This window comes from Myotis daubentonii, chromosome 1 (assembly GCF_963259705.1).
Source record: "Myotis daubentonii chromosome 1, mMyoDau2.1, whole genome shotgun sequence".
NCBI lineage: Eukaryota > Metazoa > Chordata > Mammalia > Chiroptera > Vespertilionidae > Myotis > Myotis daubentonii.
The window spans coordinates 106,473,978-106,499,043 of NC_081840.1; the positions used below are offsets into that span (position 1 = coordinate 106,473,978).

Consider the following 25,066-nt stretch of genomic DNA (forward strand, 5'->3'; position numbering starts at 1 on the left):
TCCTGAGGGGTCCCAGACTGCGAGAGGGCACAGGCCTGGCTGAGGGACCCGCCCCCGCCCCCCCCCCGCCCCTCCGAGTGCACAAATTTTTGTGCACTGGGCCTCTAGTCCAGCCGTGGGCAAAATATGGCCCATGGGGCCGGATCTGGCCTGTTTGGCTGTTCTATCCGGCCCGCGGAGCAGAAAGAGTGGAGGGTTCTCTTGCTCTCCCCTCCGCTCCTTCACCAGCAGCAGTGTTAACATGGCAACGTTGGGAAACATGGCCGCAGCTCCTTCTTCTGAGTCCAGTTTAAGAACCCATGTGGCCCTCGAGTCAAAAAGTTTGCCCACCCCTGCTCTAGTCCTATATAATAAAAACCCTGGGTGTAACGTCACAACCATGGCTCAACCAACCAGATGGAAGTCAGTCGTGCAGGGGTAGTCTTGGAAATGGCTGCACCATCCCCTAGCTGTTTCCTGCGAGGGTGGCGAGGTTCCAGGCAGGAACCCGCCCTCAAGCATGGCTGCACTAAATCCTGGGTCCTCTTGGCTACAGCTGCACCCTTCCCTAGCTGTTTCCAGTGATGGCGAGGTTTGAAGCAGGAACTGGCCCTTGGAGCATGGACGCACTGAGTTCTGGGTGGCATTGCCAAGGGCTGCGCCCTCCTGGAGCTGTTTCTGGTAAGGACAAGGTTTGAGGCAGGAACTGGCCTTTGGAGCATGGAGGTATATCTTTAGAAAGTTTTAATACATTATATTAGAGTTCGTGGTAGTACTGTTTTACCCACAGTGTCTACAGGAATTCCTGCAAATTTACTTCTCGGTGGAAGCACCTTTCATTCCCAATATAAATTATCCATTCTACTAAATGAAACTTCAATTTCTAGACTTGATATAAACAGTGAAGTTGCTAAAACTATTAAAAAGGCCTAACTTCTTATTATTGATGAATGCACCATGGCATCCAGTCATGCTATACACACCATAGACAGAGAAATTTAAATATATTGTATTTGGTGGGAAAGTTCTCCTTCTTGGAGGGGATTTTCGACAATGTCTCAGTATTGTACCGCATGCTATGTGATCAGCCATAGTACAAACGAGTTTAAAGTACTGCAATGTTTGGGGATGTTTCAGAAAGTTGTCTCTTACAATAAATATGAGATCAGAGGATCCTGCTTATAGTGGATGGTCAGTAAAACTTGGAGAAGGCAAACTTGATAGCAATTTTCATTTAGGAATGGATATTATTGAAATCCCCTGTGAAATGATTTGTAATGGATCTATTATTGAAGCTACCTTTGGAAATACTATATCTATATATAATATTAAAATATATATCTAAACGTGCATTCTTTGTCCAAAAAATGAGCATGTTCAAAAGTAAATGAAATTTTGGATATATTCAAGGAGATTTTCACACATATTTGAGTGATGATTCCATTGATTCCACAGATGATGCTGAAAAGGAAAATTTTCCCATGAAATTTCTTAATAGTATTACTTCTTTGGGAATGCCATGTCATAAATTAAAATTGAAAGTGGGTGCAATCATAATGCTATTGAGAAATATTAATAGTAAATGGGGTCTTTGTAATGGTACCAGATTTATCATCAAAGATTACTACCTAACATTATCGAAGCTGAAGTATTAACAGGATCTGCAGAGGGAGAGGTTGTTCTGATTCCAAGAACTGATTTGTCCCCATCTGACACTGGGCTCCCATTTAAATTGATTCAACGACAGTTTCCCATGATGTCAACATTTGTGATGACTATTAATAAATCACAAGGACAGAGTAGGCATATTCCTATCTGAACCAGTTTTCTCACGTGGTCAGTTATAAGTTGCTTTCTCTCAAGTTCCAAGAGCATGTGACATTAAAGTTAAAATTCTAAATACTTCAGCACAAGGGAAACTAGTCAAGCACTCAGAAAGTGTTTTCACTCTTAATGTGGTGTACAGGGAGATATTAGAATAAGTTTAATCACTTTATCAGTCATTGTTTGCATCACTGTTGTTTTTATATCATGTTTTTGCTGTTTCCATATCATATTTTTGTTGTTTTCATATCATGTTTTTGTCATTTTTATATCATGTCTCTATTGTTGTTATATCCTTTTGTTACTATTTATTTATTAATAAATTTATATATTATTTTCATATACATTTTACTAATTTCCTTTCATCTCTCACACGTCTATTATAGAGAAAGGGCAAATAGCAATATCAAAATATTTCCATTAATTAATTCCCATTTAATGTGCACAAATTTCATGCACTGGGCTACTAGAATATATATATAGAGAGAGGCCTGATGCACAAAAATTTGTGCTCGGGGGGGGGGGTCCCTCAGCCTGGCCTGTGCCCTCTCACAGTCTGGGACCCCTCAGAGGATGACCACCTGCTGGCTTAGGCCTGTTCTCCGGGGGATTGGGCCTAAGATGGCAATAAGACATCCCTCTGGCAGCCCAGCAGCTCTCGGGGGATGTTCTTTTGCCAGTGGGGAGCAGACCTAAGCTGCAGTCGGACATCCTTAGCACTGCTGAGGAGGCAGGAGAGGCTTCCACCACCGCTGCTGTACTGGCAGCCATCAGCCTGGCTTGTGGCTGAGCAGAGCTCCCCCATGTGGGAGTGCACTGACCATCAGAGTGCAGCTCTTGCATTGAGTGTCTGCCCCCTGGTGGTCAGTGTGTGTCATAGTGACCAGTCATTCCCAGTCTTCTGCTGTTAGGGTCAGTTTGCATATTACCCTTTTACTATATAGGATAAAGGCATGGTGCATGGGTGGGGGCCGGCTGGTTTGCCCTGAATGGTGTCCCAGATCAGGGTGGGGGTCCCACTTGGGTGCCTGGCCAGCCTGGGTGAGGGGCTGATGTCTGTTTGCAGCTGGTCACACCCCCTTCAGGGTGGGGGTCCCCACTGGGGTGCCTGGCCAGTCTAGGTGAAGGGCTGAGGGCCATTTTCAGGCTGGCCACACCTCCCCAGTGACAGAAGCTCCCAGCCTCCTTTTTTTCTTTTTTTTTTTCTGGGATTTATTTACCTTCTATAATTGAAACTTTGTAGCCTGGAGTGGAGCTCAGAGCCGGCCAGGGCTTGGCTTCCTCCATCGCCAGGGGCAACCCAAGGCTCCAGCTCAGTGGCCACAGCCAGCTGAAAGCAGGTATCTGGGGTTTATTTACCTTCTATAATTGAAACTTTGTTGCTTTGAGTGTAGCTTAGAGCCCGCGGTGGCAGGTGGGGAACCTTGGCTTCCTCCATCACTGGAGCAAGCAAGCCTCCTGCTTGCTGCAGCTCCATGGCTGCCGGCTGCCATCTTTGTTGACAGTTAATTTGCATATCTTGCTGAGTAGCCAATGGGAGGCATAGCGAAGATATGGACAATTACCATGTTTGTCTATTATTAGGTAAGACTAGAGGCCCGGTGCATGAAATTCATGCATGAGGTGTCCCTCAACCTGGCCTACACCCTCTCCAATCTGGGAGTCCTTGAGGGATGTCTGACTACTGGTTTAGGCCCCATCCCACGGACTTCCCTCTCACAATCCAGGACTGCTGGCTCCTAATCGCTTGCCTGCCTACCTGCCTGATTGCCCCTAACTGCTCACCTGCCAGCCTGATTGATGCCTAACTGCTCACCTGCTGGACCGATCACTCCCCACTGCCCTCCCCTGATGGCCCAATCATCCCCCACTGACCTTCCCTGCAGGCCTAGTCACCCCCAACTGCCCTCTTCTACCAGCCATATTGTGGCGGCCATCTTGTGGCAGCCATCTTGTGATGATGTGAGGGTGGCCATCTTGTGGCATGCTGGAAGCAAATTCCAGTGGGTCATAATTATGCAAGAAGTTCATCAGAAGGCTGATGGATACTGGGGCTTCAGCAGGGCTGAAAATCTGCATATATTATTACCTGCTGCTGGAACAGCTGCAGGCATTTCCCCTAACCTGATAATCTTTTCCTGTTTATCAAACTTTACCTGTTTGCATTCCTAAAGGGCCTGTGTGTTTTTCAGCAAATGAAAAGCTGTGGGTCTGGAAATTCAGAGAGGCCACTTCACTAGAAAGTGGTGTCTCTCCTGCTCCCCCAGGCCTCCCAAGTTTATATTTCATGTCTAGTTTATTAATTTACTCACAGTCCTTCTCCAGATTCCTGAACTCTTGCAGCTGCAGAAAGACCCCAGCATTTATGGTTCCTGAGACAAGGACATCAGGAGAAGAAGATTTATCAGAGCAAAGAAAAGAAGCTAATCACTGTAAAGGTGGGGACCATGGGTAAAGGTGGAGATCACCGGTAATAGGTGAGGGGTCACCAAAAATTCAGTGGGGAGATTCACTGTATGTAAAGCCTGTACCAAGCTTTGGATTTCATGAACCAGAGTGGGCGGGAAAGTCTTTTGTTTTAAGCCAGGCCATAATGGGGAAGAATTTGGTTAAAAGGCAAAATTATAGAGAAATTAAAATGCAAACGGTACTTTTTAAAATAAGGCTCAAGGAAAGAGTGTCGTTGTCATCTTTAACTATGTGAGGTCTTGTTCTGCTTCTAGTGTGGATAGACTTGGCAGCTAGATATGGTGGAGCTTTGAATCCTCTCACCAGGGAACTCTCTGATGCTTTGTTTAAAAATTACCATAGGATGCCTGGGGACAGGCAGATTTTTAGCTAAAACAACTTTAAAGGCCAGTCAATGCTATAGAGAGCAGAATATAAAAAGAACTGTGATTTATTAAGTCTATATGTTAGCTGTTGAATGTAGTTTTTGTTTGGTTTAATATGTTTGTTAGTCTATTAAGCATGCCTTTGGTTTAATTTAATAAGAAGGGAGACCTGGGCTGCCAGATAATTTACTGAATTTCCCCAGAAGAAACAGGATATGGGGCTGGGGAGACATGTGGTGATCCTGTAAAATGGACACCCATTCCAGAAAGTACTATTAGAAAAATCTAATTTGGGCCATGTTTTTTCCTGGTTTGTCATTTAAAAAAATTAGGAATGTGTCTTGGATTTCTGTACTTGTAAAGAGAAAAAGACTGGCTTAAGAAAAATGGCACACCCCAAACAATCTTGGATGGCTTCTTAAACTACTTTTAATCTCTTTATGGATGATATAGAATAACCCAAGACTGTTTTTTCTCAAAAGAAAGATGGCAAAAACGACCCAAGGAAAAAAAAAAATACAGGCTGGTTCTAAACAACAAGATTTATATTTTCATAATAAATTGTAGTTTTTAAATAATAATAGACAGCATTCCAAAGTTAACATTAAGGCCCCTAGAAGTCAGTGAGTTATCTCTGTTACAGAATTTGCCAAATAAAATGCCTTGGATAATAATAATTGGCTTTAGAATCTCAAAATTGTTGAAACATGGATAAAAAATGTATTAATTATGAAGGAAAGAATGTGGCAATTTTACATTTAAATAGCTACAGGCTTGCCTCCAAAGTCGTTGGCAACTTAAAACTTTGGAGTTTGTTGAATTAAATAATTTCTAGGTATTTTAGGATAACAAAATACTGAAATGTTAACCAGAGTTTGCCTCATATGAAAAATCTAGAGGATAGAATTGAATCTGTTTATTAAATATGTCTTGTATTTTTAAAAAATGTGAAGTTATTGCTAATCTGAGAAATGCTAAGTATTTAACTTGCCACCTAAAATTTAAGGCTTCTAAGAGTCTAAAGTTCAAATTAAGTTAGGAGAAATCATATAGTTGTGATAATAAAGCCATAAAGTATAGAAATTTATTTTTGAGAAAATAATTCTAAGATATAATATTTTATATGGTCTAATTAATAAAGAAGATTAATTCTATAGTCTGAACCAAATTTTAATATAAAAACAAGTTTAAATTTGTTTTAAACTTGAAATCATGTGGAAAGCTTTATCAAATAAAAATTAATAAATATACTTCATTTATATACATATATTTTAAATGTTGTGGGGGTTTTAACCTCTAGGAGAGTCTTAGGTTTTATGCCGCCGCAAGGAAAAACCGTGAGTCCAAACAGAGACCAGATTAAACAGGCTTTATTGGGAGCACACGGGCGGGTTCACTGGCTCAGAGAGGGGAGCCGGAGAAGCCGCGCCCAACCTGGGCAGGGGCAAGGTTTTATACTTTTCTGAGGCAATTGTTGCTGGCCGAAACTGGTGGAAGTCGGGGCTTTCCAGGGTCAGGTGAAACCTGCGGTCTGTCCTGCGGTTTAGCCATTGTCCGGGAGCCGTTTGTCCGGCAGGAATTTTTCACCAGGGTGGGGTGGTTTCCAGACGTCAGTGTGGACAGGTCAGCGTCTCACCGGCCCAAGAAAGGGAGGGGGTCCTTTCGCCCCCGGGGCAGGGTGCCAGCGAACACCAGACATTCCGGACTCTCTATGATGGGATAAGAGGACGGCGTGATCATCTGGCTGCTTCCTGCTGGCTAGGGGTGTCGGGGGGAATAGAGAGTCTCCGAATGTTCTGTGTTGCTAGGCAGATGCGGGGGGGGGGGGGGGGAGAAAAAAAAAGAAAACAGGTTACACAGCATTTCTGCATGTATGTGTAGGCTGGGGCTGTTTACTTGCAGACATGGGTGTTTCAGCATGAGGGCCGGTTGAGAGAGCCTCCGCGTTGAGGGCTAGGTACAGTTCTCCAACCTTCGCATTCGTGAGGGCTTGTATTCTGTTTTGGAGGAAGCTAGTAAGACATTTTATGAGGCATGGGCCAAAGAGAAGGATTAGGAGTAGGGATGTTAGCGGCCCCAGGAGAGGGAGGAGCCAGGGAGCTAGGGAGCTGAAGAATGCCATCCCTCCAGCTTCCTCCCTCCGCCTCTGACTAATTCTGTCCCTTAGTGTTTTTATATGGTCCTTTATTATTCCTGATTCATTGACAAAATAACAGCATTCTTCCCCGAGGAAAATACATGTACCTCCCTTCTCGGCGGTGAGGAGATCAAGGGCCCTGCGGTTTTGCAGAGCCACAGCTGCCAGCGAGTCTATCTGCCTTTGTAAGGATTCAATGGAGTCACTTATGAGAGCTATGTCTTCAGAGAATTCTGTGGAGAGCTTGTGATAGAAGTGTACTGAGGAAGAAATCCCTCCGACCCCGGTTCCCACGGCTGTTAGGACCCCTGTCCCCACAAGAAGGGGAACAAGCGCTGCTCTCTCTTGCCTGGAATGAGGAAAGGCCGGGGCGAGAGATGATTCTAGCTCGCCTTCAGTTCTAACAGAGAGATTTGGTGTCAGGAAGACATAGAGACAGGGGGCTTGTTCAAGGTTCTCGGGGACACATGTATAGGCCGTTGTTCCGCAGAGGATGAAGATCCCCGGTGGAGGGCAAAAATTTTCAGGGGGAAGCGAGGTATTAGAGGTGCATGGTATGGTTGTCAATTTTTGGGTATGGTTGACAAGGCAAGTCATGTCTTCGGTGCCAAAGAGGCATATATTGTACAGTGTGCATTGAAGCCTGCCTGGGGCGAAAGTAAGGTTGTTTATGAGTGTGTTAGGGAGGGGGGTTGCGGAAACCAGAGTTCGGGTCAGGGACAGGCATATCCAGCACGAGGTCGAGAAGGAGGGGTTCAGGTTGGAGAGGAGGTGGAAGGTGGTGTTTATTAGGGCAGGCAGAGGGGAAGGTTTTGCTGTGGGGCGGGAGAGAACATTCTGTATAGCAGGTAGAACAGGACGAGGATTTATGAACGTTTTGACAAAAAGAATAATGCCTCCCAGGTCGCGCCCTTGACCGTCGATCCTGATTACTGCTGGCTGAGCCTGGTTCCAGCGGGGGTCACCTGGGTCTTTAATAGTAAAGCTGACAGGTTTACAATTGTCTGTATTACAGCCAGAGGGTGCTCTGAGATTGACTAACGGGCTAGTCAGGGACCCAGAATGGTAGTGGGGGCATTGCCAGTAGGGACAATAAAATTCCCCTACGTTGTCACAGTCCCCTCGCTGCCTATATTTCATGCAGAGATACTTGTGATTAGTGGCATATGTCTGGAACCACCCTCCACAGCTCGACCACCCTGGTGCCATAGCAGCGCAGGCATCAAAATATAGGGTGACTTGTGATGACTTACCATCCCAGGTGGTCGAGTTGATAACCCCTTCGTCCCCCCAGGTTCGTTTTACCTGAAAGGACCAGAAGCCCTTCGGGGTGTTATGGCTGGGGGCTCCGGGAAGGTGGAGAAGCAGGATTGCGAGTGAAGCGCAGGGTAAGAGGCCCGGTAGGCGTGGCCCTCCATCCTGTTGGGTGGCCATCGTAGGGGGAGGGAGCCGAGCTGGGTTTCTTCAGGCAGGAACGGTGAATCCAGGAGGTGATGCTGAGGACCTTAACCGCCGAAGGTGTGGTTAAGATGACAGTGTATGGGCCCTCCCACCGGGGAGTGAGTGGTTTGGGGGAGAGAGATTTGATTAGTACCTGGTCTCCCGGAGCGAGGGAGATTGGGGCCTGATCTCCCGGGGTAGGTTCAGGGAGGGCAGAGTTGGCGTGTTCCCTAAGGAGGTCTCTTAGTAGAGAGAGATAGGGAAGATAGGAGGCCAGTGGAGATGTAGATGGAGGTGGGGGTGAGGAGAGCAGGAAGGGGCGTCCATACAAGAGTTCAAAGGGGCTGAGGTGTGAGGGTCCCCTTGGGGAGGCTCTTAGTCTGGCTAGGGCCCGTGGGAGGAGCTCGGGCCATGAGAGGTGAAGCTCGAGGCTAAGTTTAGTTAACTGTTCCTTTATTAGGCCATTAGCCCTTTCTACCTTACCTGATGACTGAGGGTGATAGGCAGAGTGAAGTTTCCAGGAGATTCCTAGAGAGGAAGAAACGGCCTCTGTGACCTTAGAGATGAAAGCAGGTCCGTTATCCGATTGGAGGGACGTAGGGAGGCCAAAACTAGGAATGATGTCCCTGATGAGGTGGCTGGACACCACTTCCGCTGTCTCTGAAGGCGAGGGGAAAGCCTCAATCCATCCTGAAAAAGTATCAACCATGGTCAGGAGGTATTTTAGATTTTTGTGTCTAGGCATGTGTGTGAAGTCAACCTGCCAGTCTTGTCCAGGCAGGTGCCCTCGCATTTGGTGAAGCGTCTGCCGGACGTGGCAGGCCCCCTGGCTGTTTGTGCGGGAACAGACTGAGCAGGAGGCGTGGACCTCATCGATGGTACTGCGTAGCCCCGAGGGATGAAAAATAGGGGAGAGAAAATGGTGAAGGGCCGCCGGGCCTATGTGGAGGGAGTTATGGATATCTGAGATTATCTGGTGTTTTTGTGACCCCGGGAGGAGTAAGAGCCCGTTATGAAACGCCCAGCCGTCCCTGACCTGGATGTCAGGGGAGTCTTGATGGGTATTAAGCTCGCTTTTAGAATATTGGGGTTTGTATGTGCGAGAGAGAAAGCAGACATGCTGGACGGGCTGGGGAGAGGCTGTCGTTGTAAATGACCTGGCAGCGCGATCAGCCATGGCATTTCCTATGGCTACCGGAGTATTGGGTGGCTGGTGGCCTCTGCAGTGGATGATGGCTATTTTGGAAGGCAATTGGATGGCCTCCAGAAGTTTGGCAATTAACTGGCCGTTTAAAACTGGGGTGCCTTTGGTGGTTAGGAATCCCCTTTCCTTCCATGTCATACAGTGGGAATGGGCTATAAGGAAGGAATACTTGGAATCTGTGTAGATGTTGACTTCCTTTCCTTTGGCCCATGTCAGAGCTCTGGTCAGAGCTACCAACTCTGCTTGTTGGGAGGTAGTTCCTGGAGGGAGGGGTCCCGCCTCTAAGACAGTTTTGTCACAGACTATGGCATAGGCCGCCCGTCTGATCCCGGAAGGGTCTATAGTTGAGCTGCCATCAACAAATAGGGTGTGCTGTGGATTTGGTAAGGGATGATCTGTGAGGTCAGCCCTGGGGGAGCGACAGGCCTCGAGGACTTCTGGACAGGAATGAAAAGGTCCCTCCTCTCCTGGAGTAGGGAGGAGGGTTGCAGGGTTAAGAGCAGGACAACTAGCGAGAGTAATAGTTGGGTTTTCTAAGAGGAGATGGAAGAGTTGGACCCGAGAGGGTCCAAGGTGTGCCAAGGCCTGGTGTGATAGGAGATCCGAGAGGCGATGTGGAGAGAAGACTTTTAGGGGTTGGTGAAGGTTAATTTTTAGAGCCTCAGTGGTCAGCTCGGCGGCCGCAGCCAGGGCACGGAGGCATGGTTGCCATCCTCTGACCGTGGGGTCGATCTGCTTGGAAAGGTAGGCTATTGGAACCAGGGTCTTTCCCACCGATTGGGCCAGGACTCCTACCGCCAGATGTTGTCTTTCATCAGTGTATAAGTAAAAAGGGCGGTTAGGGTTAGGTAGTGCCAGAGCCGGGGCCTCTATGAGGGTTTTTAGGAGTTTATTGAAGGCCCTTTTTACTTCCTCCGGAGAGGTAAGTGGGCCTGCTGATGTCTCTTTGGCTGCTTGGTACAGCGGCCTGGCTAGGAGGGCAAAGTTAGGGATCCATTGTCTGAAGAATCCCGCCAGGCCAAGGAAGGACTGTATTTCTGCGGCCGTAGTGGGCGGGAGAAGCCCCTTGAGGGCCTGGATTCTGTCTGGAGTAATGGCCCGCTGGGTGGGAGTAATTGACAATCCCAGGTACGTGACCGAGGGGGAAGCAATTTGGGCCTTCTTGATGGAGACCCGGTACCCTTTAGTAAAAAGAAAGTTAAGAAGGGTAGTAGTATCTTTGAGACATTGGTCACGCGAAGGTGAGCACAGGAGAAGGTCATCTACATATTGTAGGAGAGTTGAGGGTCTCAGTTGGCATTTTCGGAGGTCTTTTGCTAGAACCTGGCCAAAGAGGTGGGGACTGTCTCTAAATCCCTGGGGTAGGACTGTCCAGGTCAGTTGCTGGGCCGAGTTGGTAAGGGGGTCCTCCCAGGTAAAGGCAAATAAGAAATAGGAGTCCGGGTGTAGGGGGATAGTGAAGAAGGCGTCCTTGAGGTCAAGGACCGAGAAATGGGTAGTAGAGGGAGGTATATGTGAGAGGAGGGTATAGGGGTTGGGGACGACTGGAGAGATAGGGATTATAGCCGAATTGATTATGCGGAGGTCCTGAACCAGGCTATACTGCCCGTTGGGTTTTTTAACTGGGAGGATGGGGGAGTTACAGGGGGAGTTGATGGGAATGAGGAGCCCCTGGGTTTTTAGCTTGGTGATTATGGGGCTAAGTCCTATCCGGTGAGTGGGAGAGATGGGGAACTGGGGGCGGTTAGGATAGGAATGAGGAATTTTCCGTTTTACAAGGGCTGGTGTATGATGCCTGGCCACAGAGGGAGTTTCAATATTCCAGACCCCAGGGTTTACTTCGGGTAGAAGAGGGTGTGAAGGAGGGGAGGGGGCGTCGGACATATAGTCCAGGAGAACAGCTATGAGGGGGTGGTCCGAGGAGGAGTTAAAATATCCGGCCCCAGTAGGGGGACAGGGCAAGTTGGGATAATGAGGAAGGAGTGCGAAAAAAGGCGGTCTTGGAACTGGCAGGCTAAAGGAATTGTTTGCCTGGGGGTTGAGGGGGACCCGTCTATCCCCGTAACTGAGATCTGGGAAGGAACACTAAGGCCCAAATGAGAGGGGAGGACCGAGTAGGTAGCCCCCGTGTCTACCAAAAAGGAGATAGACTTACCCGCTACCTGGAGAACTACCCTGGGCTCAGCGAGGGTTACCGGAGTCGTGGAGCCAGGGCTACTTCATTCGTCCGCCAGCCCGAGGAGCTCCATTGCTGGGTATACCTGGTTCTCAAGCCCCCCACATGGAGATGTAGAGGGTCGAGCCAGGGTCGGACAGTCCGACTTCCAGTGCCCAGAGCGTTTGCACAGAGGACAGGGCTTTGTTGGCGGCCGGGGCTGGGGGCACGACTTGGCCCAGTGGCCTTCTTTACCACATTTGAAGCATACCCCTGGTGGGGATTGGAACCCACCCTTTGAGGGCTGGCACAGACCTGGTTCCCCTGCCGGCCGCAGAGCCGCCACCAGAGCCTGGGTCTGAAGGGATACCTTTTCACGGAGCCGCTCCTGTCGGGCGGCTTCTGCCGTCTCCTCCCGGGCATTAAAGACTTTAAAGGCCATTTTTACCAGGTCCTGTATGGGGGTTTCAGGGCCCTCCTCAACCTTTTTGAGTTTCCTTCTGATATCGGGAGCAGATTGGGAAATAAAGTGTGAGGCCAGGACAGTAGCCCTGTTGGGGGAGCTAGGGTCAAGACGGGTGAATTTTATGAGGGCTTCTTGAAGGCAGTTAAGAAAAAGGGCAGGGTTTTCATCAGTTTGTTGGGTGATTTCTCTTAATTTATCATAGTTTACTACTTTATTGGAGACAGCATCCATCCCTCTGAGGAGGTATCTTAGCAGGGTGTTACGGTTAGGGATGTTAGAGCCTTGCCCGGTCTGGTAATTCCATAAAGGATCCTCCCAGGGAAGAGCCTGCTCTCCTATGGGGACAGTGGGATCTACTTCATGGTCCCGGTCAGCCTGGTGTCGAGCCGCGGCGATGATACGTTCGCGCTCATCCGGGGTGAGGGAGGATGAAAGGATGACATGTACATCATGCCAGGTTAAATCATATGTCTGAGTTAAGTATCGAAATTCTTTTATATATGAGGTCGGATCAGCCGAGAACGATCCTAGGCGTCTCTCAATTTGGGAGAGATCTTGGAGTGAGAAGGGGACATGAACCCGGACCAGACCTTCGCCGGCCCCCGCTACCTCTCGGAGGGGGCAAAGAGGGGCCGGGGTTAAAGAATGTGAGCGGGTATGAGAGGCAACCGGAGAGGAGAGCGAGGACGGTTGAGGTTCAGGTTCCTGAGCTGGGGATTCCCGGGGAGGAGAAGGGACAGAGGGGGTTTCGGGGACGGCAGGAGAAGTCAGGGGACAAACGGCTCGGTCAGGGGAATGGTAAGGAGGAGGAGAGGAGAGGAGGTCAATGAGGTCAGGGTTATCGGTTGAATCAGAGGTCTTTGGGGGAGGTGGGGCGGCAGGTGGGTCGGGTTTTTTGGGAGAAGGCGGAGCAGTGGGAAGAGGAGGGTTGCTGCTGGCTAGGAGTATCTGACGGGTTGAGCAGGGAGAACAGAGGTCGGGGCGGGAACGTATGTCCCAAAAAGCCTGGACGTAGGGGACCTCAGACTCTTTGCCCGTGTGCCGGCAGTAATTATCTAAGTCTGTTAGAACATTAAAGTCAAAGGTGCCAGTTGGGGGCCAGCGGGACTGGTTATCTAGAGGATATTGAGGCCATTGTTGTTGTGAGAGAGAAATTAAGTGTTTGGCCTTGAGTGTCTGAGTGTACCCCAATTTGGAAAAATTTTTAAGGAGACACCCTAGAGGTGTCTTAGGATCCAGCCTGGACTCTGAGACTCCCATAGTTGAGGGGTTTCCCGCTCCCCGAGATTGGAGACAAAGCACCAAGGGAGGCGTCCCACCGATTGGTACAGAGTCCCGGTTCTGGGTTGGGGTCTGAAGAGGACCAAGGACGTCTCCTTTGTCCTCAAAGAGACCGGACAGTGGCCCCGGAGGAGTTCTCTCGGCACGGCCGCGACTTAGGACGAGAGGCTCCGGACGGATCTCGGAGAGCTGGAAGGAAAGGGAGGGAGGTTTCCGGTGTGACTTACTGGAGATGGAGTCCGGGGAAGTCCAGGCCGAGGTCCGGGGCGGCAAACCAGGGAAGTGAGCCGGACCGGCCAATCGACTCGGACCCGGCACCTCAGAGTCTGGGAGTTAGCCAGGGCGAGCTGCCGCTGCCCACTGCTTCCCAGGTTGTAAGAGGAGACCGGGGCGAGGATCGTCCGAGTCTGAGACCCACTCCCGGGTTTCGGCACCAAATCTTAGGTTTTACCCCGCCGCAAGGAAAAACCGTGAGTCCAAACAGAGACCAGATTAAACAGGCTTTATTGGGAGCACACGGGCGGGTTCACTGGCTCAGAGAGGGGAGCCGGAGAAGCCGCGCCCAACCTGGGCAGGGGCAAGGTTTTATACTTTTCTGAGGCAATTGTTGCTGGCCGAAACTGGTGGAAGTCGGGGCTTTCCAGGGTCAGGTGAAACCTGCGGTCTGTCCTGCGGTTTAGCCATTGTCCGGGAGCCGTTTGTCCGGCAGGAATTTTTCACCAGGGTGGGGTGGTTTCCAGACGTCAGTGTGGACAGGTCAGCGTCTCACCGGCCCAAGAAAGGGAGGGGGTCCTTTCGCCCCCGGGGCAGGGTGCCAGCGAACATCAGACAGAGAGGGCAAGAAAAAAGTTGCTAAATATTTCTTAGGATTCAGCAATGCAATCTTAAAGACAAAAATCCCTGGAAGCCTGTTTTTTAGATAGGCTGCGGGGATGGGGCGGCATATGTACTTCATAGGTCAAATGTCTAAGTTTGCTTTTTCAATAGAGATGACTACTTTAATTACTTAATAGATTAGCTTTTTAAAATATAATCAAGGTCTCAAATAATTTCAGTTATATGAGAAGTAAATGTTTTATAAACAAATGGATTCTAGTAAAGTCCTCTGAAATAGTTCCTGGGTCCTCCCATAATCCCTCTGTGTATGCAAATGAGCACTAAGCAAAAAGAATGCTGTTTAAAAGTAAATTTTAAGCTTTATAAAAAGGAGAAATTTTAAAATCTCTTCCGCTAATATTTATAGGGTAAACTAAAGGTTATTATTTAAGCATTAAATCTAATCATTAATAAAGTCAGCATAAGTAGGAATAGAGTCACTTAAAATTTAGGCAGCAGTATCAGCCAGCAGCTGACAAGCAGCCAAGTGTGTTGCTCCATTTAAAAGAAAGAAAGAATGTTTTTAAAAGAAACTTCCTCCTTGTGGCCTAGAAATTACTCTAGAAGGAAATAAAGGGAGGTTTCCTTCAAATGTCTGGAAAACTGTAATTAAAAGTCAATGTATTAGGGCTCAAAAAGAAAAAAAAAATTATTTGCATTTTGTTTCCTTAAACAAAGCTTATGTAGATATACTCTAAGACTGATAGCAGAAATTTAATTAATGTCACTTACTGTCCACACCCAAGGACAAGTAAAATTAGAAAATAAGCCTTATTTCTGACTGATTTAAATTGGCAAGTTGAAATAAGTGAATATTTGGGAGAACTTAGTTATACTAGGCAGGAACCTATTCTTGGAGCATTAACTAATTTTTTACTGATGGTTCATCTCATAGTAAAGCTGCTTAACAATCAATGAATCCAAAGCAGCCATATTTCTGTGCAAAGAATTGAATTAAAAAGCTATCAAAACTGCTTTGCAGGGTTTTCAAAAGTCTCTTAATATTATTTAAAACAAAAAAGGGGAGATAGTGGAGTAATCTCCTGTAAGTAAATTACATCAAGCCTTAATTACTTAAGTTTTTACTTTAAATTTTTTTTTCACTTGTAATGCTGATGGCAAGACACACATGGTGTCAGAATAAGCCAAAGGAAAATGGTTTGGGCAAAATGAAAAAAATCCCGAGTCTAGTTTATAGAAAGGATTTCTTTATTAACATTTGGTTGAGAATATGCTTATATATTTACAGAAAACTCTTCCAAGCCCATGTGAATTTCTGCAACAATGGATCCAAGAGAGGAACTGACCAGACTACTCCAGCCACAGATGGCAGTGGCCCCAAGCAACACACTGAGGAGAGAGTGGAGAAACAGTCAAGAGATGGGGGATAGTAAGTGCCTTGCTATGCTAGCAGTCAGCAGCTGTGCGTCACTGCAGGTTGCCCTGGACAAAGCCAAAGAAGATTGGGAAGGGAACCCATAAAAAACTGTTGGACAGTGATTAGAAAGGGGACTCAAAGAACTGTTGGCCTAGAAAGGAGCTTACTGCAGACTGATTCCTTTGATGCCTGGCAGCAATTTAAAGGGACATGAAAGAACTCAATCCTTTCCATTGAATTTAAAAATCTTAAAAGGATCCGAGCTCTGCAAATGGCATACATTCTTGTTAAATTTATTAAATAAAAAAGGGGGATGTGCTGGAAGCAAATTCCAGCAGATTATAATTATGCAAACAGTTCATCAGAAGGCTGATGGATACTGGGGCTTCAGCAGGGCTGAAAATCTGCATATATTATTACCTGCTGCTGGAACAGCTGCAGGCATTTCCCCTAACCTGATAATCTTTTCCTGTTTATCAAACTTTACCTGTTTGCATTCCTAAAGGGCCTGTGTGTTTTCCAGCAAATGAAAAGCTGTGGGTCTGGAGATTCAGAGAGCCCACTTCACTAGAAAGTGGAGTCTCTCCTGGCTCCCCCAGGCCTCCCAAGTTTATATTTCATGTCTAGTTTATTAATTTATGCGCAGTCCTTCTCCAGATTCCTGAACCTTTGCAGCCGCAGAAAGACCCCCAGCAGTGGTGGCCATCTTGTGATAATGTGAGGGTGCCACATGAGGGTGCAAGGACTACCTAGGCTTTTGTTAATATGTATATTAACAAAATAGAGCTCAGTTATGGCATTAGGCAACTCATAAATCATGGCTCACTTATTTTGTCTCTCATTTTGAAGTATGGTAGCAACCATTTCAGGTGGAAACTGTAGTTTAACTCTAACCCTGTTGTTTGGCTTAACAATATAAAAGTTACTTTGATTTTCTAAATTGTATAAGTCATCCCATTCTATTGAATGCCTTATCGATTGAATGACTATCCCATTGATTGTTATCATACTGGTCTTAGAGAGCACATTCTACTGTACCTGGGAAACAGGACAGCACAATTACCCTAAATTGTTTTAGTGGCCACAGGTGGTGCGTTCCAGCTGCCTCAGTGGTCCCGAGACCAGGACAGCACAATTACTCTAAATTGTCCTGACAACTCAGTTGTCGGGAGACCTGAGGGCTCTAGATAATGTGTTTCTATCAACTCAGTGATCCAGAGACCCAAAACTGTAATTTAGATAACATGCCTAAGTTTAACCCAGGTTACCTAAGGACTCTAGATAATGTATTTCTGTCAATTCAGTGACCCCGAGACCTGAAACTGTAATTAACATGCTTAATTCTGCTTCTGTAATTTGCTTTTTTGTGAGCCAGGTGCCACATTCCAAACCCTGGGATGTAATCAATACCTTTGTGATTTTTGCCTATATAAGTCTGGTTTTGCCACGATCTTATTGCTATGAGATTTGGGGATGACCCCTCATAGTCCCGGATTGCAATAAATGTGACTCTTTAATTTGACTTCTTGAGGCGTCCTTCTGTGATTCGCGGGGTACATTACAACAATTTTCAGCCTCCATATCCTCATCTTTAAGGGGACATGCTAACAGTACTATGGAAGGTTATTTATAAAAATGGTCCCTATTCTCCTCCTGGAACTATGCACCTGTATAATGTGACTTTACAACTCTTCCCATCAGAAGTGGATCTACCTCCCTCCCTTTGAATCAGGGCTATCCTTGTAACTTATGAAATGCTTTGGGCATTAGAAAAGCAGCAGAAAGGGTCATGTGCTTGTTCAGAACCTATACTTTAAGAATATTGTGTGTGGACCAGATACCGCTTAGAAACTTTCCCAGCTGCTATGTGAAGGAGCTTGGGCTGAAGTGAGATACCAACTAGAGCCAAAAAAATAATACAGCTAAGACCATTCTAAACCAGCCAGCCCTCAAATGACTCAACATCTGACCACAGATTCATAAGTGACATCAGAAGAATAACTGAGTGGATTCTATTTTGAATTGCCCTCCTACAAAGAATCAAGAGATAAACAAATGGTTGTTGGTTTAATCCACCAAGTTTTGGGCTAGAACACAATAGGAAACTGATACAAGAATCTACATTGCACAGGTATTGTGAGGATTAAAAACAGATAATACATATAAAATGCTTTGAGCTGTGTCTGCCATATAGGAATTTATCAATAAACATTAACTCTCATAGTTATCAGCATCATATCATCATCATCTAGGCATAAACTGTCACAGTTTGTTAACGATCACTCTAAGATCCACTTCCTCTAGGACTGCAATGTTTTTCCCTTCACTTCTTCCCTTAGAAATATTCTATGTACAGACATTAGCCCCCATATTTCTTCAATATCACATCATTGGAGAAATCTCCCTTGGGTTACCTATCAAATTAGCTTTGCCCTTTCCTAAGTAACTTGTTAATTTCATGCCAGGAGCCAGTCCATCCTTGCTGTTTCAAGGGACCTGGCATATATGGCATACTGTTCTTAATATGTTTGCTCACTTTCTTGGCACTATGTGTTTTAACCAAGGTCACCTCTCTGAGAAAGGTTGTTTCCCCAGGTAGGGATTTTCCCCTGAAGTTAGGGAGGGAATAAAACCCCTTAACTAAGTGCCAGGCGGGTAATTAATCACTTTAACTACGAACAATCATGCTTAAGCTGCATAATCTTTACTCCCTGGAATGGAGATAAGAAACACCCTAACCTTTGGAATAGAGATTGATAGGATTGGAATCAACTGGTATAAATACAGATGCAACAAGACAACAGGACACACAGAACCTAGAGACAGAAGCTACACACAGCACCTACACACAGAACCTAGACACAGGAACCTACACAGAACCTAGACACAGAACCTACACAGAACCTAGAGACAGAAGAACTTCGCTGGAGAGAACATGGCAAAAGATCCTGGACAGAAACTAGCAACAGAACCTAGAGACAGAACCTAGCAAGAGAACATGGACACAGAACCTGGCTGGAGATCCTAACCAGAACTTCGCTGGAGATCCTGAACAGAACTTGGCTGGAGATCCTGGCTAGAGATCCTGGCTAGGCTGCTGATCAACTGAACGCTGTCTCCGTGTCATTCCTTCTTCGCCGACTCTGTCCACACCTTTGGGGACCCCTGGACCTTCTGGCGCTGGACCCCAGCAATTTCACTCATACCAAATTGTAATGTATGTATCTGTATTAGTGTCTTTGTAAGCAGAGTATATCTAATTCATTTTTTACTTCAGCAATAGCACAGTACTCAATTAATAGTTTTAAATAAGGCCCTAACCAGTTTGGTTCAGTGGATTAGAGCATTGGCCTGCGGACTGAAGGGTTTCAGGTTCAATTCTGGTCAAGGGCATGTACCTTGGTTGCTGGCACGTCCCCAGTAGGGGGTATGCAGGAGGCACCTGATCAATGTTTCTCTCTCATCAATGTTCCAAACTCTCTGTCCCTCTCCCTTCCTCTCTGTAAAAAATCAATAAAATATACTTTAAAAAATAGTTTTAAATAAGATGAAATAAATAAAAGACCCATTATGTTTTAAGTCAAAAGTTCAAAGAACATACCTGGTATTTTTATTCTACTCATATAGCATATCACCTTAAACACTGCTTTTCTATTTATTTTCAAATCAAATAGCTTTTTCAAACAAATTACATGTAAAATCCCACTTTTATTCTTAAAATTCTACATTTCTAATTACATCACAGCCTATCTAAAAATCACATTAAAACCCATATGTACTTTAAATTTCTTTAAGTTACTTATATCAGAAATTTACGCCATAATAATTAACATTATGGAACAATATGGATATGTAGTTGTAAATGGTTAAATGGAGCTCTTCACTCATTTCCAGGCAAGCACTGATTTTTTTTACAGTGAGTCCTGTCCTCTCTAGAGAAGAAGTCATTTGGCAAATATTTAGTGATAAAAGTATTAATAAAGAAGAAATACAGCTTACCTCATTAAAGACCTAGTGGGGATGGGGAACTTAAAATTACATACAACTCACTGATCTTCTGACTTGTCAGTTTATCCAAGGTTTTCCTTTACTTCCCTTCTTCTTTCCCCACTCTGAGTGTTACATGCATCCAGGTGGCACTCTGGAACATATAAAACATTTAAGGTAGGCATTAAATAAGGAAGGAAGGTAAAGGGCATACTCTGCTGTAAATTTTAATTGGTGACTTTAAAGCTAAGTTTTACACCACCTTTTGTAAATATAATATGTGTTTAGTACTATGTTTCATCACTAGATGCAAACCTAGGAAAGTCGTGAGAAGAGGGTGTCTGTTACTTCTTGTGGAGTAGGAGGTCCAGAACAGGATCAGCGAATATTTCATTGACTGAAAACAGAGGAGAAAAAACTGTCACTTAGATGAGTAACTCTTTAAGACCCATCATTCTACTTTGTCTATAAAACGTGTACTAGTAAAAATATAGTTTTTATGAGTCATGAATATAGTAGAAAACAGAAATCTGGGGCAAAATGTGTAGTTTTAGTTGTCTGTCTTCTCTCATGGGCCTAGGATTGTATTGTTTCAATCCAATTTTAATAAGAAGATAATAGTAACATACTATTAAGGTTTAGGAGATATTTAGACTTGATTGGTCCTAAAACTGCAGTCAAGATCTGCAGGCTATGTCTACTAGTAAATGTACAAATTAATTATTTAACTAGACTCATGTTATTTTTATCTAGTTATTAAAATAAATTGACTGGGGTGATGTTGGTTAATAAAATTATATAGGTTTTAAGTATACAATTCTATGATACATCATCTTTACACTGCATTGGGTGTCCTCCACCCAAAGTCAAATCTTCTTTCATAATCATATATTTAACCCCCGTTTACTCTTTACTACCCTCCCCCCATCCCTTTCTCTCTGGAAGCATTATACTGTTATCTGTGTCTATGGGTTTTTGTTCCTATGTTGCTTACAGTTTTGTATTCCATACTGGAGGCCTCATGCTTGGATTACTGCACCAGTGGGTCCCCTCAGCCTGGTCTGTGCCCTCTCACAATCTGGGACCCCTTGGGAGAGGTCAGACTGTCGGTTTCAGCCAGATCCCTGCAGGCCAGGCCTGTAGGGATCAGACCAAAATTGGCAGTCTGACATCCCCTGAGGGATGGCAGCAGGTGGCCGGGGAGGATCCCAAACCTGGGCTGGCACTGTGTCACTCGGGCTCATCCCAACCCCGCTGTGCCCACCACTGCAGCTCACTTGGTAGCATTGCTGCGAAGGCAGGAGAAGCTGCACCACCACAGCTGCGCTTCTGTTCATGAGCCCGGCTTTTGGTGCCTGTTGGTCAGCTGAGCAGCGCTCCCACTGTGGGAGCGCAATGACCACCAGGGGGCAGCTCCTGCATTGATCATCTGTCCCCTGGTGGTCAGTGAACATTATAGCGACTGGCCAGTCATCTGGTTGTCTGGTTGTCTGGTCGACGAGTCGCTTAGGGTTTTATATATATAGATATGAATCATATATTTCTTGACTTTTTCTATCTTTTTTGCTTAGCATGATATTCTCAAGATCCATTTATGTTGTCACAAATAACAGTGTTTTATCTTTTCTTATGGGTGAATAGTATTCCATTGTATATATGTACCACATCTTCTTTATCCAATCATCTATTGAGGGACATTTTAGTTGTTTCCATGTTTTGGCCACCATGAATGATGTTGCAATGAACATAGGGGTGCATATATATTTGCAAATAAATGTTTCCAAGTTATTCAGGTAGATACCAGAAGAGGAGTTGCTGGGTCATATAGTAACTCTATTCCTAATTTAAGAAGCCTCCATATTGTTTTCCATTGTGGCTGTACCAGTTTACATTCCCACCAGTAGTGAATGAGGTTCCTTTTGCTACACAACCTCTCCAACACTAGCAGTTTGTCTTGTTGATATTAGCCATTCTAACAGATGTGAGGTGGCATTGTAGCTTTGATTTGCATTTCCCTACTAATTAAGTTGAGCATCTTTTCATTTATATTTTGGCCATTTATATGTCTTCTTATAAAAAGTGTTCAAGTCCTCTGCCCATTTTTAAATTGGATAGTTTGATTGTTTTTGGTGTTGAGTTGTATGAGTTCTTTGTATACTTCAGATATTAGCCCCTGGTCAAAGATGTTTGAAAAATTTTTATCGTATTCAGTTGGTTGCCTTTTTATTTTGTTGTCAATTTCTTTTACTGTGCAGAAGCTTTTTAGTTTGACATAGTTCCATTCATTTATTTTTGCCTTTACTTCCTTTGCCTTTAGGATCAAATTCATAAAATCCTCTCTAAGACTAAGTTCCATAATTTAGTACCTATATTTTATCCTATGTATTATATTGTTTCAGGTTTTATATTTAGGTCTTTAATTCATTTTGAGTTAATCCTATATAATAAAGAAGTAATATGCAAATTAACCCTTACACCCTCACAAAGATGGCTGCCTATGACCAGGTGGCAGGGGGGTTAGTGAGGGATGACCAAACGACTGAACAGCAGGCTGAGTGGGGTGACCAGGCCAGTGGGGGGCACAGTTGGGGGTGACCAGACCAGCAGAGGTGGCAGTTGGAGGTGTCTAGGCTGGCAGGGGAGCAGTTAGGGGCGGCCAGGCCAGCAAGAGGGACAGTTAGGGTCAATCAGGCCGGCACGCAGAGGCAGTGAGGGGTGATTAGGCCGGGGGGGGGGCAGTTAGGGGTGACCAGGCAGGCAGGCAGGTGAGCGATTAGGAGCTAGCAGTCCAGGATTGCGAGAGGATGTCCACTGCTGGTTTAGGCCCGATCCCTGGGATTGGGACTAAACTGAAAGTCAGACATCCCCTGAGGGGTCCTGGATTGGAGAGGGTGCAGGCTGAGCTGAGGGGACACCCTCCCCCTGCCCCCGCCGCCCCATGCATGAATTTTGTACACCGGGCCTCTAGTTTTTGTATATATGCTCACAGTATGTACTTTCATTCCTTTGCACATGGCTTTCCTATTTTCCAATCACCATTTTTTGAAGAGGCTTTCTTTTCTCTATGGTATGTGTTTGGCTCCTTTTGTTGAAAATTATTTGCCCATATGCATACAGATTTCTGTTGGTGCTTTCAATTCTGTTCTATTGGTATGTGTGTCTGTTTTTCTGTCAATACTGTGTGGTTTTGATTACTATCACTTTATAGTATAATGTGAAGTCTGATAGTGTGATACCTCAGCTTTTTCTTTTTTTATGATTGCTTTGGCTATTCAGGATCTTTTGGGGTTCCATACAGATAAGATGAGGTTTTGCTCTATTTTTTTTAATGTCATTGGGATTTTTATGGGGAATTCATTAAATCTATATATTTCTTTGGGTAATATGACCATTTTAACGATGTTGGTTCTTCGAATCCATGAACACAGAATATCTTTCCATCTCATTGTGTCTTTTTCAACCTCTTTTAATAATGCTTTGTAGTTTCTGATGTATGGGCCTTCACATCCTTTGTTAAGTTTATTCCAAGGTATTCTATTCTTTTTGTTGCAATTGCAAAAGCAATTTTTTCTATTTCTTTTCTTGAAATTTCATCATTAGTATATAGGAATGCAATGTATTTTTGTACAGTTATTTTATGTCCTGCAACTTTACTGTATTTGTTTGTTGTTTCTAATAGTTTTTGATGGAGTTTAGGGTTTTTTATGTAAATAATCATGTTATCTGCAAAGCATGACAATTATACTTCTTCATTCCCAGTTTGGATGCCTTTTATTTATGTCTCTTGCCTGTTTGCTCTGGCAAAGACTTCCAGTGCTATGTTGAGTAAAGGTGGTAAGAGTTGGTATCCTTGTCTTGTTCTTGATGTTAAAGAAAAAAAATTAGCTTTTTTTTTTTATCACTGAATATGATATTAGCTGAGGGTTTATCATATATGACCTTTATTATGTTGAGGTACTGTCCTTCTATACCCATTATATTAAATGTTTTAATCATAAATAGATGTTGTACCTTATCTAATGTGTTGTCTGCATTTATTGATATGCTTGTATGATTTGATCTTTTATTTTGTTAATATTGTGTATTACATAGATTGATATTACATATCAATGTAATATCATGTATTGAACCATCCTTGTGCCCCTGAAATGAACCATACTTTATCGAGACTCACTTACTTTTTATGTAGGTTATTGATTAGTAGGATAGTCAATGAAGTCACTATGTTTATAGCAGGTATCATAGTTACATGGCAATAATCAGCTTTAATTTGTTACTCACAATGTTAAAAAGTGGCCCTGGCTGGTGTGACTGAGTGGTAGAGAGTTGACCCATGCTTGAACCAAAGGGTCATGGGTTTGATTCCTGGTCAAGGGCAGGCACCTGGATTGCAGGTCAATCCCTGGACCCACTTGGAGCTTGCGCAGTAAGCAATCAGTCAATATGTCTTTCTCACATCAATGTTTCTTTCTCTCCCTTTGTCTTTCTTTCTTCCCTCCCACTATCCTATCTAATAATAGACAAACATGGTAATTAACTATACCTCCGACATGCTCCCCATTGGCTAATCAGAGCAATATGCAAATTAACTACCAACCAAGTTGGCGGTTAACCACCAAGAAAGATGGCGGCTAATTTGCATACTACAGGCAGGGCAGGACAGTACCATCCCGCCTGCCCCCCTGCCATCTGAGCCTGCTATCTGTGACCAGGACGGCAGGCAACCTGTATGAAACCTGACCCAGGGCTGGCCGGCCGGACCACAGCGATCCGCCACCAGATATGCCCACAAACGGCCCTCCCGCGGGGATCCCTGGTTGGCAGGTGCTAATGCATGGATCAGCCACCAGCTGCACCCACAAACAGCCTTCCTGTGGGGATCCTGGGTTGGCAGGTGCTAATGCACTGATCCACCAATGGCCACGCCCACAAACAGCCCTCCCACAGGGATCCGTGGCTTGCAGGCAGTAATGCACCGATCAGCCACCAGCAGCTCCCACAAATGGCCTAATGCACTGATCAGCCACTGGCTGTGCCCACAAACAGCCTTCCCATGGGGATCCCGGGTTGGTGGGTGCTAATGCACCAATCTGCCACCGGCTCCGCCCACAACGGCCCTCAGACTTTAGACCCAGGCGGCAGGGACAGCGTGGCTCTTCTGTCATGCCAGCTTCCGCATGACAGTTTTGGAAACTGACAGCAGGGAGGAGGAAGTCCCACCCCGACAGAATCATCCAGAATCAGCCGTTAGTCACACAGTTCTCAGTGGCCTGACAGGCAAGACTCTCATTCACCTGTATCTCAGACCGTGTTAGTAGACAGGTAGGACTATGTCCAAAGAAAAACAGTTGATACAAGGTAGCTCTGCAGCCGGAAGGTGTCGGGGTTATCGACAGAAAATGTCTGCGGAGCAACATGTGTCTGATTTTTTTTTTTGTAGTGTAATAGTATTTTTTTTTATTGCTTAAAGTATTACAAAGGGTATTACATATGTGTCCATTTTTT

General features: G+C 45.2%; 1 protein-coding gene across 1 annotated transcript; it reads right to left on the reverse strand.

Moving 5' to 3' along the window:
• Positions 1-6,498: 6,498 nt before the first annotated feature.
• Positions 6,499-11,329, reverse strand: LOC132211533 (uncharacterized). Its single transcript, XM_059656175.1, has 2 exons — positions 8,080-11,329; positions 6,499-6,634 (listed from the first exon to the last, which is right to left on the reverse strand). Exon 1 carries the CDS (start codon positions 11,300-11,302, stop codon positions 8,108-8,110), a length of 3,195 nt encoding a protein of 1,064 aa, XP_059512158.1. The 5' UTR covers positions 11,303-11,329; the 3' UTR covers positions 6,499-6,634; positions 8,080-8,107.
• Positions 11,330-25,066: the final 13,737 nt, after the last annotated feature.